General features: G+C 42.5%; 1 protein-coding gene and 1 pseudogene across 1 annotated transcript; one reads left to right on the forward strand and one right to left on the reverse strand.

Annotated features, from left to right (window-relative positions):
- Positions 1 to 68: 68 nt before the first annotated feature.
- LOC139808316 (calmodulin-like protein 4) lies at positions 69 to 1264 on the reverse strand. The gene is made up of 5 exons (XM_071770161.1): positions 1142 to 1264; positions 908 to 938; positions 692 to 823; positions 432 to 614; positions 69 to 369 (listed from the first exon to the last, which is right to left on the reverse strand). Exons 1-5 carry the CDS (start codon positions 1142 to 1144, stop codon positions 269 to 271), a joined length of 450 nt encoding a protein of 149 aa, XP_071626262.1. The 5' UTR covers positions 1145 to 1264; the 3' UTR covers positions 69 to 268.
- A 3358-nt stretch (positions 1265 to 4622) lies between these two features.
- The window catches only part of LOC139808081 (disintegrin and metalloproteinase domain-containing protein 10-like), a 60045-nt pseudogene continuing 46434 nt past the window's right edge, over positions 4623 to 18233 (forward strand).

Consider the following 18233-nt stretch of genomic DNA (forward strand, 5'->3'; position numbering starts at 1 on the left):
TAAATGTATCGTCAAAATTAAAATGTACTTAAACAGGGTTGAAAGTATAATTTAAGATATAATGGGAATAAATAATGAAATAGACTTTATTTATCCGATAACCAGAAGTCCCGCAACCATATTTTTAAGTTATAAAACTCCTTTTAAATCTTAAACTGATCTTTTCTTATTTATGTAAAAGTATTTTTCTCTTTCGCGCCTTTCGTAGGAATATATAGAAGCGTAAAATCATGGAACGTGGTATATAAATATGAAAATCGCTTAATTCTTAATAATAATCAGGTACAGGTGCACACGCGATTTTTACAAAATCCTCGTATTTCACATGTCCGTTTAAAGACACGTTGGCTTCGCGGAAGATTTGCTCCACTGCAACAAAGGACAGTATTGCCAAACGTAAAAGCTACGATTAAATTATTCATTCACTTTACCTTCTTTGCTACTCAATTGCTCTCCCCAGTGAAGCAACATATGCGCCAACTGTCGTGCTGGTATAGTGCCACTGTGAGAGGTGTCCGCAGCTTGAAAAGCTTTGATCACTTCTTTCGGCAGGTCCTCCGCGCGAGTCTGAAGGTGCATGACTTCCAAGAAATCGGCAAAGGACATCTTTCCACCTGGAATCAACACGAATGATTTCCGTCCTCTTCGTAAAAGGTTTCCCCGGTGAAAGCTGGACATCGTGAGACATTACCTTTGTCCTTCATGTACTTGTTCAATTCCGCAATCGTCGGGCTCAATCCCAGGGACCTCATAATTATAGTGAGCTCGTCAAGCGTGCGAATCTGGCCGCTTCGAGCGAACAGGTAGAAACACTCTCGGAACTCTGCAAAAACAATCCATTTCAGACCGCTTGTTCGATTTTATTTCGGACATACGACGAGCAAGGGTGGATCTCGCAATAACGTACCATCTATGTCCTCTTCTCTGAAGTAGCGCGCCTGCAACAATTACATACCGGATGAAACGGGAAAGAGTAAAGCAGAATGCAATGTTAGGTAAATTGATTGTGCAAAAGGAAAAGCCAAACAAAGTCGCGTATGAGACACGAAGAAAGTGGCTCGAGTCCCAGTATCGAAACTTTACGATGTTCTAAGGGGATTGCGAAATTGTTAGACGTAATTGCAATATGTATCGAAATTACCATGGTCGATTAGATTTATGGGGATCCCCGTGTCTCTCCCTCGGGACGTCAGATTTTGACAACAGGTGTTCGACGCGAACGTAACAACGTAACCTCACCTGTTCTTGTAAGAGAGCGACATCGTCCGTCGGGAAGGTACACTAGGGATCCTGGTCGAGTCTGCGGAAGGGAAGGTTGATCGGTCAACGTTCCTGTTGCTCATCCTGTCGTCGAAATATAATTTTAGAATGCGCTGATTCTTTAACGAAATTCCGTAAAAACTTTTTCTTCGCGACAGAAGCGATTCTGATACATTCAAATCGGATGCTTCTGAGAGAATAGAGAGCTCAAGGCTCCTCGAAAAAGGGAAAAGATTTTAGCCAAAGGGCGGGATCCAGGCTAAATGCCGCGCGAATTAAATCACGAAGATTTTTCTTTTGTACATCCTAAAATTAATATCGCACAATTGTTGATGTCTATTCGTGTCGCGATTATCCATGTTTTTGTTTGCGATGCATCTTCACACACACACACACACACACACACACACACACACAACGTCGTTTTCAATTTTTTAGAAAACTTTAGCATAATTCGATCATACAAAACCGGTCTACTGAGAAATATTTTAAAAGCTGGATGTTAAGGTTGACTTATTCAAGATTTTGCAGCGAGTTTGTGAATTAAATTAAGACGAAACGAACCCAAGGTAGGAATCACATGTCATTTTGACGTCAATTGACGTCAAAAGACGTCAAAATGACATATCTACCAGGGAAGTCTGGCGAAACTCAACCTTTATAATTAGACGATCTAAAATTTAGATCTATAATAATTTAGGTTTAGATTTTCGGTCCCTTTCCATGTTTCACACGTACTTATGTAAAATTATAGAGTTATTAAATTCTAAATTCCATTTTAGAGTGAAGGATTCGATAAAATTCATGAGATGCAATTCATAAAATTTATTTTTCAATTCTTTCGATTACGTGACAAAACGGGATTTCGTAACGCGTTCAATTGCAGAAACGATAACATTTATCTCTGCAATAGTCGCAACCCCGAGCAATCAAATTTTTATAATTCTCCGATGAAACGCGATAGACAAAAGCATATATACAATATTAATTAGTAATTATCTATTCGCTCGTTAACGAATATTCCTATAACAATTCGCCCAGGTGATAAGGGGTCGGGAAAGAGCGATTAATCAAATGGGGCGTTAGCATAACTTTTCGGGGAATAAATTCCGCGCTAATTGCGACTAATGCGATCGGGCCGCTATCGGACGGTGGCGAAAAAAAAGAAGAGAAAAAAAGGAAAATTAGAGAGCCGCGCGCGGTGCAGCGCAGCGGCAGCGTATGGCGAAAAGAATAGCCGAACGGAACAATGATGCGGTAATCGTCTCCCTTCCGGCGGCGGCCGTATTAGAATTTATTTCGAATATGCCGGCGGGAAGAGAGGTGGGAGGGGGTGCCGGGTGCCCGCCGCCGGTGGCTATTGATTAACGCTCCTCGCCTCCGCGCTTCGTTAAAAAGGCCCTCGGCCATCAATCTCGGCGCCTTTTTACGAGGCACCCGACGATTACTCTCTTCTCGCCGTCTCCCGGAGACGAAACAATTTTTTCGCATCCCCGGGAATGACTCGACGCGACTCTCGACGCGTTACTCGCGTTTACGTCCCCGTGACGTCAAAGGAAACGCGAGAGAGGCTCGCCACGCGGCGGGGAATAATTATATGGCTTCTCGCTTGTCGCGCGCGACAACGATTGCGAATTAATGGCGCGCGACTCGAGCAAAAATTGTGTATCGGACGATTACGTCGCGCGTAAAAGAATCTCGCGCTTCAACTCGAGAACGCTCTCTCGCTTTCGTCTCGATCCGCACCGGTATTTTCGTATAATCGAGTGTATCTCTATAATAATCATCGCCTTAACTTAAATATCTGCTCGGCTGAATCCTAAAATAAAATTGATAATCAGATTCGCGCCTCGGCTCGATCTTTACTCGGACATGGAAATTTAATTCCACGTTGAAAGTTTAATTTCTTTCTCCAATTATCACGCTCTTGTACAAACGGTCGCGTCTCGTCTCGCGATTAATAGCTAAACGCAAACGGCTATACAAATCTGCGTCGATCTCTCATAAAAAATGCAATCCCCGTGCTACTCCGCTACTTCGTAAACTATAAACAAACGCGATCGTCGCGGCAAGTCAGCGGCGTGGCGTCCGCGCTCGATAGTTTACGAACAGTTAGCGTTCCTCTCGGGAGGGTTAAGCAATCGTTAAGAGCGCTGCAGCGGACTCGCAGCGGCCCGTGGAAACTAATTGGATATCGCGGGCTCGTCCTTTGCAGCATACCGTTTCCATAATTAAATTGCTCGCGGCCTCGGCGCGGCCGCATGTCGATAATCAAACTAATCCACGGCGCAACATTCCCGGGGTAATGGTTTCGCGCCGTCGACGCGACCGGCGACCGGCGACCGGCGAGCGGGGGACGAGGGCGAGAGGAAAGGATCCCGACCGTTCTCTCTCCTTCTCTGCCCCTTCAACGCTACACCGCCGCCGCCCTTTTGTCACCCCGTCCTCGTCGCCTTCGCGACGTTTCCTTTTGTTTCATTGATAAATCGTTCCTCCCGTAAGAAGGGTAGGTATACGCGTGCACTCGCCGGCGCGTTTCGGTTGCACGAGGGTAGAAGCAATATACCGAACGACAGATACGAAAATATATATAGCGCGACGGGCGGGAGGAGCAGGGGTACGGCAGCGGTTCAAAATAGATGTAGATCTTATGGGGTAGAAGGGAAAGAGAGGCAGGAATTGAGCGAGAGAGGAGCGGAATATCGGCGTAAAGGGGCCGCGCGAGGAGGAGAAAGTTCGCGGAAGGACGACATGTTAGCGCTCGCGCGCTCGCGTCTCTCGTCCTGCCCGCGCTCCGATCTTCCTCCTCTTGCACTCGCACGCCGGAGGCTGGAGGCTGGAGGCTGGAGGCACGGAACGGAGGAGAGAGACCGAGCGGGGCGATATAGTGGGCGACGCGCGTTCGCCGCGAGATAAGAGCGGCGGGAAGGGCGGGGGAGAATGCGAGGGGGTTGAATAAGTCCGTTCCGCGTCGTGATGGGAACTGGGAAGCGACTTGGGAGAATAGAAGAGACAGAAAAGGAGGTACGTCTGTTCCTCGGAGTGCGTAATAAAAATATTTAAACGTCGCGTGTAATTTAATCGCCCGCGATCGGAGCGGAACGCCGAGAGAGGCCCGGCTTTAATTATCTTCAACACATTAACAATAATAAATACGTTTCGGAGCACGCCGTTAGAAAGAAAGAAGAGAGAAGGAAAAAGAGCGTGAAAGGGGGGGCGAAGGAAGAAGGGGAAGGTCGCGCGGGATTGGGCGCGAGAGGGGATATATAGCTGGGTCGAACGCGCGCGATTGGTGGGGGGAGTCGTTGGCCTCGGGAAGTCGGGAGTCTTCGTCCGCGAGCGGTCTCGCCATCGCCAGTGACGCCAGTGCGTTGCGGAACGCGCTCTCCGTTCGGTCCTACCGCTTGTCGGGCGCTCGTTCGCTCTCGCGCGTGTATGTGTGCGCGCTCGCGCTCGCGCGTGCTATCTGCCGTTTTCGCGTTTCGCGGACGTCGCCGTCGGCGTGCTCCGGCTGTCGCGAAGCCGCCGGGATCGAGAAGCGACGCCGTCGTCGTCGTCGGAAGGACCCACTCTTTCTCTTCTCCGGCACGTGTGTGTGCGCGCGCGCCCGCGAGTGTGTGCGTGTGTGAGCGAGTGTGTGTGCGCGCGCGTGCCTGTGCGTGCATGTATTCCGGATGCCCGGCGTCTACGCGGGCGGCGACGGCGTCGTCACGCGGCGATGAGCGCCGATGACACGCGGGGCTGCAAGCCGACTTCCTCCTCGGGTGCAGGTGCGCGTCGTCGGGCGGCCGGTATCCCCCACGGCGGCGAGCTAGCGGCACCAGGACGAGCGGAGCAACGACGAGCTGCGCCTCGGTGAGTGTGTAGGACGTAGGACGCGCCGCGGCCGCGTCGAGCCGGGCAGGCGCGCTGCTCTCTCTCGACTCCCCCCGCTGTCTACGCGTCGGGACTCGGGACTCGGGACGATGTTTCCATCCCGGTGGCGTGCCGCGTGTCCTCCGGCTCCGACGAATTTCGGAGCGGTCGGAGTAGCGAATCGCGCTCGCGTCCACGGGCCGAGAATTCGAAGGGAGGTGGCGCCATTTTCCGCGAGACACAAATTTGAATTTCCGCACGTCAAACGCGTCGCGCGCGCCGAGTCAGATTCCACTTCCATTTTCCGCCGGAGTTAACAATTGACAGGTAAACTAAACACTCCGCTACTCGTGCCGCTCGCTCTTGAAATGGAATCCACGAATCCGTTTTGCGATCGCGGATCGCAAAACGAAATAACCGCCATTTTCGTCGGCGCGGAGCGCGGGCCGTCGCCGTCGCGCCGTTGAAAGGATACGCGGCAATACGACGGGGCAATGGGCATCTCGCACGTTTGTGCGTGTTTACGTTGCGAATCCCCGGTGTTTCGTCACATTCGAGCGCTCGTGCGCCGTCCCCTCGCATTGCGCTCCGATCAGAATGAAAGGAACGTGATTAGCGGGCCCCTCGCCGCGCCGGGTCTCTCGCGAAGCGAGCTGCGAGTGGAAGCGAGCCGCGTGAAGTTGGCCGCGCGCGCGTCCCCGACGCGCGTTCGACGTGACGAATCTGGTTGTGACTTGTCGTGACAAGCCGACTCCCGTCGGATCGGCGCGCAACCGTAACTTCCGACACCTGTGTAACAATTTGAACGAAGTAAGGAGAATTGAACAGATAACGTGACTTTGTATTATACCGAAAAGGGGGAACGAGAAGATAATCGCGCTTTGCATAAAATAGCTGTTGTATAAAATAGCGTTTAAACTCCGCGACGGGATATTGTTACGTGACAATGGAATTACGCGAATGATTATAATTATAATGACCTGTATGCAGGATCAAATATAAATCTCGCAATCTTTTGGTCGTTAATCGGTCACGGACGTTTTTATTACAGACTACAGAGTTATTATTAATTTCAAAAGTGATTGTAACAGAAGGAAGGTAAAGCTATTTTTTAATTTAAAGTAACTTACACCGTTAAATTCGTAGTGTCAATTATACTCAATTCGAGTCGTTTTTAATCATTTCTATAAATCGCGACTGTTTCTATCCAATATTTCGTTAGATTAACTAAAACTATCAATTTAACTAAAACTCAATTTAACTAAATTAATGCAGTTAAAATGATACTGTTTCGTGTTGAAATAAATTTCGACACACATGGTAGTTAAAAATAACAAAATATTATTCAACTCAAGATATTGGTTTAAATTTTATCCTTTAATATCCTTTAACAGTATATACGACAAATTAAAAATGTCTGGTACACTGAAAAAAAAAATACTTAGATCCAAGAAAATATTTTTTCACATAGTATCAGTGGCTTATTTACTTAATATAATCACATAATTATTTAGAATTAAGTAAAAAAGAAGTAAAGTAAAAAGTAAAATTAAGTAAAAATATCTAATTCTAAATAAATATGTGATTATATTAAGTAAATAAGCCATTGGTACTATGTGACAAAATATTTTCTTGGATCTAAGTATTTTGTTTTCAGTGGATAGAATCTTAGGAAATATCTTAAGAAACAGATGAATTATACAAAATATTTAACCACGTACTTAAATTATCGAAATCGTTAAAGTATTATTAATTATTATTATATATTATAACTCAAATGTTTTGTATTGGTGTGAGTGAAAAGTTAATTGCAAGGGACGCCGTTTTCTTCGCCTTTTTGTATTCTTTTCCAAAGTCTCCGTGATGATGGGTCTTTTAGATGTACTATGATAAAAGCATCTTCGGGGGGAGCTTAGATAATTAAAAAACCGTCAAAGATCCTTCGCGCGCCTGGCCCGCGCCTTTTAAAGGACTCGCGACGGCGAGGGACGAGCTAGTTCCGCCTCGCCTTTGGGTCGGCGTTCTGGAGAGAACGCGCTAAACGTCGGGAAATATTTGCGACAGAAATTGGTATAACAGCTCGTCAAGGCTCTTGAGTAAAGCACGATCGCGAGAAGGCCAAAGGGGAAAGCCCAGACACGTGCCGTCGACGTTCAAAATTCCCGTGCTCTTCGGGAAACGCGGAGTGTTTTATTATGTTATGCCAAAAAGCCATCGAGAAAGGCACTCGTCGCACCGCGATGCTATACATTTATTGTTAGAGATAATAGGGGAAAAGCGGGAATAGTTAATCGCCGTGTGTATCCGTCAGATGTAACAACGGGTTACGGGACATTATTATTCCGCGGATCTGCCGAGGATTAAAATAAAACGCAGCCGCGGGAATTAAATGGTGTTTGAAACTTAATAGCGATTGGATTTTTGAAAGCGTTCGGGAATTATGACGCGCGTATCGGGACTATCGGGAGCGAGAAATGACAATTAGCGTTTTAAAACGCTTCTCTGTCCGCCGGTTAATACAGAGCCGCGTGTTTTGAGTGTCAATTTTGCGCGCCCCCTGCCCCGGGCATATAATTCGATGCGGTTTAACACGAAGATTGACCTTTCTCTTTCGCGCCAGACCTTTCGGTTGTAAGTAATTAGACGCGGTGCAGAATGCACGATTGTTTTGAATTTCTGACTTTGGAGTCTCCAACTAAATGTGAAACTGGGGTAGAAATTCATAATACATGCTGAAATCTGGATGGATCGCGCAGCGCACAAACGCGAATACCATTATGAACCTCAATCATGTTATTTGGATAGTTTGATATACTTGCTCCGGAAAAGATTTCTGAAATATATACCGAATGTTATACATATAGTTCGCAGTTCGTAGTCGTTAAAGGTCTTAGCCTGAAGAAAAATACATGAGAGGATATAGTATAAAATATTAAAGGAATTAATGAATTATACGTAGTAAAATCACTCTTAACGATATAATGAGCGTTTTTTTATAGACAACGTAATGGACGTTAACGCGTTGTCTAATTCACAAGTGTTTCTAGTATAAGTATAACGTTGCCACAGAAATTTCATAAACTTAAAAACAAAAAACTTTTTCCCTTAAGATTAACCACGAAAATTCCAATAAAGCTCCATAAAACACGACAACGAGAATAGATGATTTCAGGCGTGGTTTTGCGTTTTCGAATTTTTCAGATTTTTATACGGACATTTATATACATTAATTTTTGAAAATTACAAGGACATTGCCATTGCTGGAACCATTTTCGCGTAATGCAACATACCATTAAAATTACGTATCTCGAACTGAATAGATATTCACATAAATTCAGAACAATTAGTGTCAATTAGCGACAAGCACAGTGAAAAAGGTTCCATAATGGTACTTATCTCGAATGGAAGAGATCCGCTGGAAGGTAGAATTATAACGTGTTCTCCCCTCCCCCCTGGCTATTGTTGATTGATAATTATAGAAAGTATCCATAGAGCGAGAGAGATCAATGAAGGTTTTGAAACTGATTCAGTTGGAAGTCAATGCACATAAACTGCAGTAAATAATATTATTCACTCTGTAGTTATAAATATTGATATTTTGTTTCTAGGAAATTACACGTTGCGATAAAAAATTTGCTTTTTAGATACTATAATTTCGCTTTCTTACATTAATTAAGTCGCCTTGATTTTATTCAGGGTAAAAAGTAGATTTCGAATATTTTGTCGGAGATCTAACGGTGTAATAGTGTACGTTTTGTGGGCGATCGAATTTCAAGACGGCCGGCGTAAAATTCATCGCGGTTCTTCGGAAAAGAAGGTTCGATCGTCGTCGGACGGCGTGGCGCGGCTCCTTCGTAATTATTCTATTCGTCCGGGTTTTCCGTCTCTTTCGCTTGGACATTACGCAAAACGTGTTTTCGCCGGCGCGCGCGTTGCGAGGTAACGGTTCAGCGAGGCGCGCTCGACGGAAAATTGTCCGATCGTGTTCTGCCGGCGAACGCGAACGGACGCTTACGACACGCTAATCCTCTCCGATGTCGGTTCCTCGTCTATCGATATTCCCGGACTATCACGGTGGAATTTCGGTGACGTATTCACGACGACGAGAGATCCCCACTGATCCCAGTCGGATCCTGATATATAATAGATAGACGGAGCGTCGGCGTGGTATTAATAGATGATAAGCCGAGAGATGCGCGCTCGTGTTTGACGCCACGCGAGGTGTCGAGGTCGGATGTTCCATATTCCATTGTGGTGGCCGTGGCTTATGAGAAAACTCCGAGTTTTGTATGCTATTAAGATTCATCTATTCTCTATTCTCTTGAGAAAAATATCTGGTTCCGTCCGTGCCCCACGCGAATGAATCATTCGAAGTGAATGCATCGGAGGAACGGGTTTTCTTCAAGGCGAATTTATTGGAGTTCTCGTTCGATGAAAAAAAAACCTCGCAAGATAAAAACGAAAGATCTCCTTTTACAGAGGTAATCATCCGCATTTAGAGATGAAATAGAAATTGGCTGCGCCAATCGAAATATGAACTTTGCTAATAGCTGCGGCAGATAAATTAGTGCATTGTGAGTGTATTACATTTTTATATATTAATACTTAAATAAATAAATATCACTTATTGAAATATGAACTTTATTAATAGCTGCAGCAGATAAATTAGTAGATTTTGAGTAAAGTATATTCATTAACATTCTTATACTAATATCTCCACTAAGAAAAATATTGTTAATCCAAAAAAATATTTAGTCCGATACGTTCAACTAAACATTTTAGTTAGTTAACTAAACATTGGTTGTTTCAATAATTTATTTAGTTTCTTTAATCAAGAATTAATTAATTCAACTAATGTTTAGTTAACTAACTAAAATGTTTAGTTGAACGTATATTGGACTAAATATTTTTTGGGATTAATAAATTTTTTTTCTCAGTGTCATAAAAGTAAATGTCACTTCCTACTATTATATATTAGTATATTTATTGTATTATTGTTACTAATACATTTATTATAAAATACAATTATATTTATTATCAGTATACCGCATTTTTAAATAAAAAACTTAGAAAGTTTATTATTATTTTTAAAGAAGCGTACACATGTCTGCGTCTTTACAATTTTTATTATAAAAATAATATCGTATTTCGCTCTTTCTCTCTCATTTATCAATGATAGTCGAGAGAAAAATTTTGGGGGTGACTCGTCGCGAAATGATCGTCAAATGCGAATCGTGTAAATTCGCCGTTTCGTTTCGCCGTGCCAGGACTTGCGAAATGCGAGTAATGGCTTTCGCCGCGCCAGGTCATTCTTCCGCCTGCACGGACGAGGCGCGATAAAGCTCCTCCTCGTACGAACATCGCGTCGACATTCCATTTTCGGAATGTAATGTCTATCCCGCTCGGGGACCTCCTCTACACAGTGTACCGGGAAAGTGTATCCGACCGCAGTGCTCCGCAGCAGCGCCCCATGTAATTTATTTCGGCAACGAACTTTAGAGTTCCTTGAAATATCGCGTCCTACCTACCTAATTGTGAACTTTACATCGTATCTCGAGAAACGAGAACGTACGACGAGCGAGAAGATGAACAAGATCAGGATCCCATGTTTGACAAAGTCTCTGCTGTACTCGGAACTCGGGTTTGACGAAACGGGTTAAAATAACGTTTGAACGAAGTCATCGATAGAACGTTGACATTTTGAAGTTTATGTAAATTTGCTCGCAACTTTTCTCGAGTTCAGTCATAGCCCTTTCTTGTAATCTTCATAATTATTTTATAGACGGTATAGCGTTATATTAAGAAAATAAGACACAACTTTCTCCAGCCTTTTGTTATATTTACTATTTCCACCGCATTTTGTTAGTATTTTTATTACAATATAATTTGGAATAATTAATTTTAAATCTTATTGTTCGGTTTCTCTCTTCGTCACGCTTGGAGATAAAGTCCCGCGCGAACCGCACTGGTGGTATTCGTTGTTCATTGCTCACAAGCTTAAGCATGATTTATTCGCGGATTATGCGTCGCGTCATCGTGGAAAAACGTATTATCGCCCGGGTGATGTCGAGCTTGCGCGTCGACGCGACGCCCGCCGTCGCGATGCATGCACTTTTATTTACCCATTAGAGCGTGCGTTTCTTGACGTTGCCACGGCACGCCAGGTCGGGATATGGTAAAGTTTGTATATATTTAGTTTATACGTACACACATGTCGTTCTTTCCTGAGAATGCATCCCGCCCATTATTTCATTTTGTTCTTTCGCGAAACGCGGAAACGTGCGAAGGCGAACGGATCTACGCGAACTCGTTTCTTTTTTGTCCTTTCTTTGCACTTACTGCATTACGAAAATCGAATTAACATAATAGATCGAAAATGGAACAAATAGCAGTTATATAATTCTATTATATTGAATTTTTGATTTGTTATTTCCTCCAATGTATTAGTTTTCAAATTACCTCTGTATACTTTATGATATTTTTACAAAATACAGTATTCTGAGTTTGTCTCGCTTTGGACATTATTATTATTCAACTCATGAAATGCATATTTTTTCGTGATCTGTGTCTCGGAACGTAAAGGATAACGTCAAATAGAGATGTACAGGGTGCTTTAAAATAATGTTACCTAATGTTAACACTTATATGGAAGTAACATTTTTAGAGAAATGGAACTAATAACACAAGAAAATAACAAATGTTTCCTGTCCTCAAAGAGTCTCCACTCCGATCACCGTTGCAATGTGCAAGATTTCCGACAGAAAATTGCAAATGTGATAGCAACAATACCCAAAGAAATGTGCCTCAGGGCTCTGGAGACTGGAGACCATCTGGAAAAGATTCCAAGAATGTGTAGACAATGATGGTGAACAAAACTCTTTAGAGACTCTTTGAAGACAAAATACATCTGTTACTGTTACTATGATATCTTGTGTTATCAGTTTTGTTTTTTAAAAAAAAAGTTACTTCCATATAAGTGTTAATGTCTTTTTTAAGCATCCTGTAGATATCGTAGTGTCTGTTACTAATTGTACTATATTCGTACCGGTAAAGTCACAATTTCCAGAGAAGTAAAGCAGTTTCGTACGTCGAGTATTAGCAATACGAAAGTCACTGTCGTGTTAGTCGCGCGTTTCATTTGCATGTTTCAGAACTTTTTCCATGAAAAATGCAAACTGTTTGCGCGCTACCAAACTGATGTATTTCACGAGCACTTTTTTTTATCGTCGCTGCCCATTAATCTCTGTATTGTTATATGTATCGAATTTCCAGCTTTTCGATAATATTGGAAAATAAGATTAGATTCTTATACTCCGAAATAACCATAAGTAATCGAACTATTCACTATTGAACTATTCAACAAATAAATTAGTAAGTAACTCATAAAATCTCGTGTTGAAAAAAATCGTGTTCATACAAGTTATTTTTTCCGATATTAAATTTTTATATCTCGTGAACACTAAATACGTCAGAACTGTCGCTTCTTGGATGCTAAATTATTAAGCTATTATTTCCGGGTTATGTTTAAATATTCTTATTTATTGTCATGTAAAGAGAGTTGTTTGTGCAATCTCCTCGTCCTGCAGTCCCTATTGCATACTGCACGTATGTATACCATTAACGTGCCACATTATACGAGACCGTACTCGCGCGAACAATTCTCCAGCCGCAATTGCCGAGTCGACGATACTCTATCTCAGACCCCCTCTTGCCCACGCTGCCCGACTTAAACTTTTAAGGTTTACAAGTTTACTTTTACGAGATAAACACTCGGCCACCCCCTATTACTTTCTTGTACATGAAAACGAGCGCGTAATTTCGCAGCGTGGCAAGTTTCGCGGTCGCGAGAGAGCGGCGCTTTAATTTAACTCAGTCTCTCTGATTTCATCCAGAATGAAATAATATTGCGTATTCTTGGCACTCGTGACCAATTTTATACATTCTTGTCAACAGGATCGATCGACGTCCGGAGAGCGGCGCTCGGAGGTGGTGAACGTCGAAGAGGAAAGAGGACGACGACGAGGAGGAGTCGATCCGCCGTCGAAGGTAAAGCGAGGTGGAACCGGCTGAAAAAGAGAAGAAGAAAAAAGAGGAAGGCTGAAAGCGAAGAGGAGGCGCGGTGGTGGTGGAGACGGCAGAGGGGTCGAAAGGTTGAGCGACCTACGGACCAAGACGAGGAGGAGGTGGCGGAGAGAAAGGGGCGCCGGCAGGAGGGCAGGAGGGGAAGGAGGAGGAGGAGGGGGAGAACGACCGGAGAAGAAGGACGGAGAAATGATCTTGGTAGGTGACTGGCAAAGTGCTGCGGTGGTCGACTCCTCGACAAAAGGCAGATAGCGCCATTAGTCGTTGCCGGGGCACGGAACATCGGGCCCATGCGTGTTGCGGCCCTGGCCGTGGGCGAAGAAGGGGAGGAGGAGGACGAGGAAGAGGAAGGGGAGGCAGAGGGCCGTGCGGGGCACCACTACGGGGCCCGCGGGCCCGCGATGCGCTCCGTGGCTGCCGCGATAGTGGGGGGCAGGAGTCAATGGTCCATCACGACGTGTCCGATTTTCTTTGTGCTGTTGTTCCTACCCGTCTGGACTCTGATGGCCGTCGTCAACGCGTCTCCTCTTCATCCCGCACCTCCGCATAGAGGTGAGTCACATTTAGCTCTCTTTGTTGACTCGTTAAAGCAAAGGTGACTCGATGCCCCAAAGTTCATATGTTTGATCTGACAAGTGCCTTCGAATCGAGGACACACACGAATCGGTGATGAAATTAGGAGAAATACAATTTTCACATGTGTGAAAATATGTGATCAATTATATTTCAAAATGTTCAAATCCTCTTCGATGCATAATTATTTAATTTTCTGATTTGATGTAAAAGTTCGAGATTATTTATAAAAGATTATTATTGAAGTCATAATAGAGATGGTAAGGGAAAACGGTCATATCTTTTTGTGCATTGTTATTTTTGTTAATTATTATTTCTTTAGGAACGGTAATAACAATTTAGAAAATTTTCTGGCAAATGATACTTGATTTCGTTACTTTTCCAAGTATATCTCGTCACTCATTGAAATATTTTTAATTTTTTAAATATTAGTGCTATTAAATTCTTGAATTATAACATTTAATTTTGTATATCGATATTACCAATGCGTCTTTATTTTTAAATAAATTTGGTTTTTAGAACAATGAAAATCGAGCTCGCGCGCGTTTATTTTTATATAATAAAATCTCGTCAATATTCCAGCCATTTATATAAGGTGTTAAATGTATGATATATTCGATGAAAAATCGTTGAATTTCATTCAGTAAAGGTTAAATTGAAAAAAATATTGGTTACTCGCGATCGTTTGTGCCCACGTGAGTTTCGGGACGTATATCGAAATACCGCGCCGTTCGATGTCCCGCAGGGGTCCGCCCGCGTCGGTAATGGCCTCAAGTCCGATACTCGCCTTTGTCCAACGTGTTCCTTTTGTGCCCCGATCGCTCGATCGGCGGTAGTATTTACGGAAACAATGGTACGCGACCCTAAACAGTGCTCTAATTGTGATGTGGGAGCACGTGGCGCAAACTGCGCTTCGCGTCGCCCCATTGATCGTTCGGGCCATTTACTCTGAAAGTCGCCTAGGTCACGTATGTAACGTCCGTTCGTTAAAATACAGACACACCGTGTAATATGCAGTCATAGCTTAGATTTCCCTCTTAAATTCATTCGGTTAATATTCGAATTGAGAAGATTAGGAGAAATAATCGGCGGCTACAGACGCGAAACGAAACAAAGCAAAGATCTAGAATGATACGGTAGTAAAAAGTTATAAGTATAAAGTTATAAGTAAAGAATACGGAGATAAAAAGTTATCAAATCGAATGATGAATAACGAGTTTTTTTGTTTCCTTTACTTTCGCTCTTTCTCGTGACAATAATTAGATACTTTTAAGGGCGAGGAAAAAATATAGGGCGCAGGTAACTGGATCCGAACGTGACTGGATTGAACCCGAGAGTTTTCGCTTACCAAACGACTGTTAAGCTACCCAAGCCTCACGCATTAATACTCTTCCACTTACCTATCTGTGTTTAATAGCGCTACGCTACGATTACAATTAATGACATTATATCGAATAAATTAAATTTTATTTTTCACATTCCCGGAATATCCGCTGAAGTTCTTCAATCTTTTCGGGTGAAATATTGTTGATTTATTTTTAAGCTCTTTGAGCGCGTGCTGTTAAAAAATATAGGTATTTCGATATCGGCGGATCACTTTCGCGCATATTATATAAAAATATCGGTACGTTATTAAATTCGTTATATTGAAATCTAGCGGCGGGACTGATGGTTAATGTGTGTGTGTGGGTGTGCGCATCCTCTTGGTAAAGTGGACGCGAAACAAGTGCACTTCGGCCGCTGCACTCGTCCGAGATCTGAAAACGCGTCTCTGAGGAGTTCTCTCGGTCGAGTAATCGTGGTGAATGCTCGTTTCCTCTTAAAATTTCCGTGATCCTTTCATCCTAAAATACTAAGCGAGTTTTCGCGGAGTGAGTGTAACATTTCGCAGCGTGTACATAATGCGCGCGGAAATAAATTAATTGATTTTGCAGTGCTTTTGCGATGAGACGTCGGCATCTACTGAAGCACGAGTAGATTTAAATTGATAGGATGAGGTGAAAGAAGAAGGCCCTTTGATATTAATAAAATTATATTAGCGACAGAAGAAGGTCCAATGAGAGAGCGCGATACGTAACTGTAGCTGCGTACTTAAGTAATTGTAGGTAATGCAAGTATTGCCGATGGTAAAATATTTCAGTGCATCTCAGATTCTTCTTATAATTATTAAAAAAAGAAATTAAATTTGAGCCTTGCAATTTGCTTTTTTTCTTATGATTAAGATTTTGGTCGCATCCATATAAAAGAATAGATATATTAATTATCTTTCAGCATTTTTGATGCAAAATATGACTATTTAGTTTCAATCTGTAAATGCGGATATTATGCGGAGTCATAACTCTCAGAGCATGTTATATCTATATATAATCGTCCAATCCGAATTAGAATTTTCGTAAATATGAAATGCGTCAATTTATTTCACCATTATGCATTTATAATGATAGACATGACTGGTTTTACCAGGACATGATTTTACCTTTTCATTGCGACTGTCGTGAATAACACAAAGAGAGCTCAGAGACAAATATGAAGATAAAATATCGAAAGTCAAAATCTGATTCTATTTTTTCGAGATAGATATGTGTAATTTGTATTATATGATCTTTAGTCGAGATTATCGTATGCTTTTGTAATAAACCACGCAGTGAAAGTGCCATACCCGACCTACGCGCCTTCGAATTTTGCAACGATCTCGGCAGGAAAAAAAAACGTGGTATAGTCATCGCGTTTTTTCCCACCGTGAGCAATCGAGCGCGAATTATGTACGCTTTAAGGTGCGTTTATATCATGTGGCAGAGAGCTCAGGTACCACTAATATCTGACAAGAAAATTGCGATATGTTTTGGAAAAATTAATCCAGATCGTTTTTCCTCGACTTTGTATTATTAATAAGCTCTCAGTGTAAATATAAAACAATATAAAATTATTATTCTTAAATTACAATACAATTTTCTTCAACATCTCATAAAAGGGAATTTAAAAATATTTTTCAGATATAATTTTACACTTATTATGCATTTATAAAGAAAAAGTACCAACAATAAACTATCCTTTAGTCTCGAATGAGTTTTATATCGCGTTTTTCTTTGTCTCATAAAAAAGTTAACGGGACAATTTTTTTATTTATCTGAAGAATATGAACGCTCGTTCGCCTCCTCAATCACGCCTGTGCTGTGGTAGCATCTGATACAAACGCATCTTTATGGCGCGATTCATCTTTGCGTGACTCGCGGTTTACCGTTTGCGCAACGCATTCTTCTTATACGGCCACTAATAGTACATCCGTTTCCTTCTCGTGTGCTTTTCAGATATCACGCGCAGCTCGTATATCAGGTACTACGAGGCAGCCACATATGACACCGTAGCCTTGAGACGACATCGCAACCGGATACGCCGCGACGTCACCGACTCCGAGCAACCCCTGATTTTGAACCTGAAGACGCTCGACAGGTGAGTGTGAATCCCATAAGCAAACTCCTTCGTTCGCTTCTCTCTATCTTGGTACATACATACAGCGGATTCTTCCCTCCCTCGCTCGCGGTGTGTTCCGAGTAGAGACGGAGAAATCGATACGGAATCTGGACATCTGAAGAATCTGTTGAAATATCGAGATTATCAATTGGATGTTCAATAAAGATACGACAAATGCTTTTAAACCATTGTGAAAAATTTAAAATTTTGGTTTCGAGGCTACAATCTACAATATTGAAGAATTTTTCGCGATTTAACGGTATCTAGACGAAAATATCTCTGAACAAGTTACTATTATTATACAATCTCTTGCAAATGGCATTTCGAAAATGGCGAATACGTGTATCTCCTACACACTGGTCGTAAAACGATCGTGGACAGTTATACCAGTATATGTGCCGCCCGCACGTTCTCGGTATGTCCTTGTTAAGTCAGTAGTATCTGGATCCGATTAAAGATGGTGGCCAAGACCAATTCACGTGTGGCTTATTGCTAGCTAGTTTGTGTAGGTTGCTCATATTGTAAAATTATTTTATTTTATTAATTAAACGTATCAATTAATGCGATATATAGTCTCTCTCTTTCGCGTTTTGTCTCTGGCTCTCTCTCTTCTCTGAGATAGGAATTTCCAATCCTGTTTGTGTCTCATCAATTGTTGTCTCATCAAGAAGAAAGAAAAGTGATTCTGTTTTCCAGGGTGTTTCGAGAAACTATAGATATTCTGCTTTTTATATCATGTAGGTCATTTATCATTTTTATCTTTAATAAAAAAAACTTCCTCTTATCCTGCTACGTCCGATAAAACATGTAGAAAATAATTATTGAAATGTTTTCTATGACGAGACATTTTTGTTTGCAATTACAACGCTTACAGTTATAACAACTGAAAAGTAGGAGACGTGCGTTCTTTCATCTGTCCTCGTGTCGAATATCAATGTTAATGCCCTCACGTCGAACTGGATTTACTATCGGGAACGACAATCACGGGGAGT

This window comes from Temnothorax longispinosus, chromosome 2 (genome assembly GCF_030848805.1).
Source record: "Temnothorax longispinosus isolate EJ_2023e chromosome 2, Tlon_JGU_v1, whole genome shotgun sequence".
NCBI lineage: Eukaryota > Metazoa > Arthropoda > Insecta > Hymenoptera > Formicidae > Temnothorax > Temnothorax longispinosus.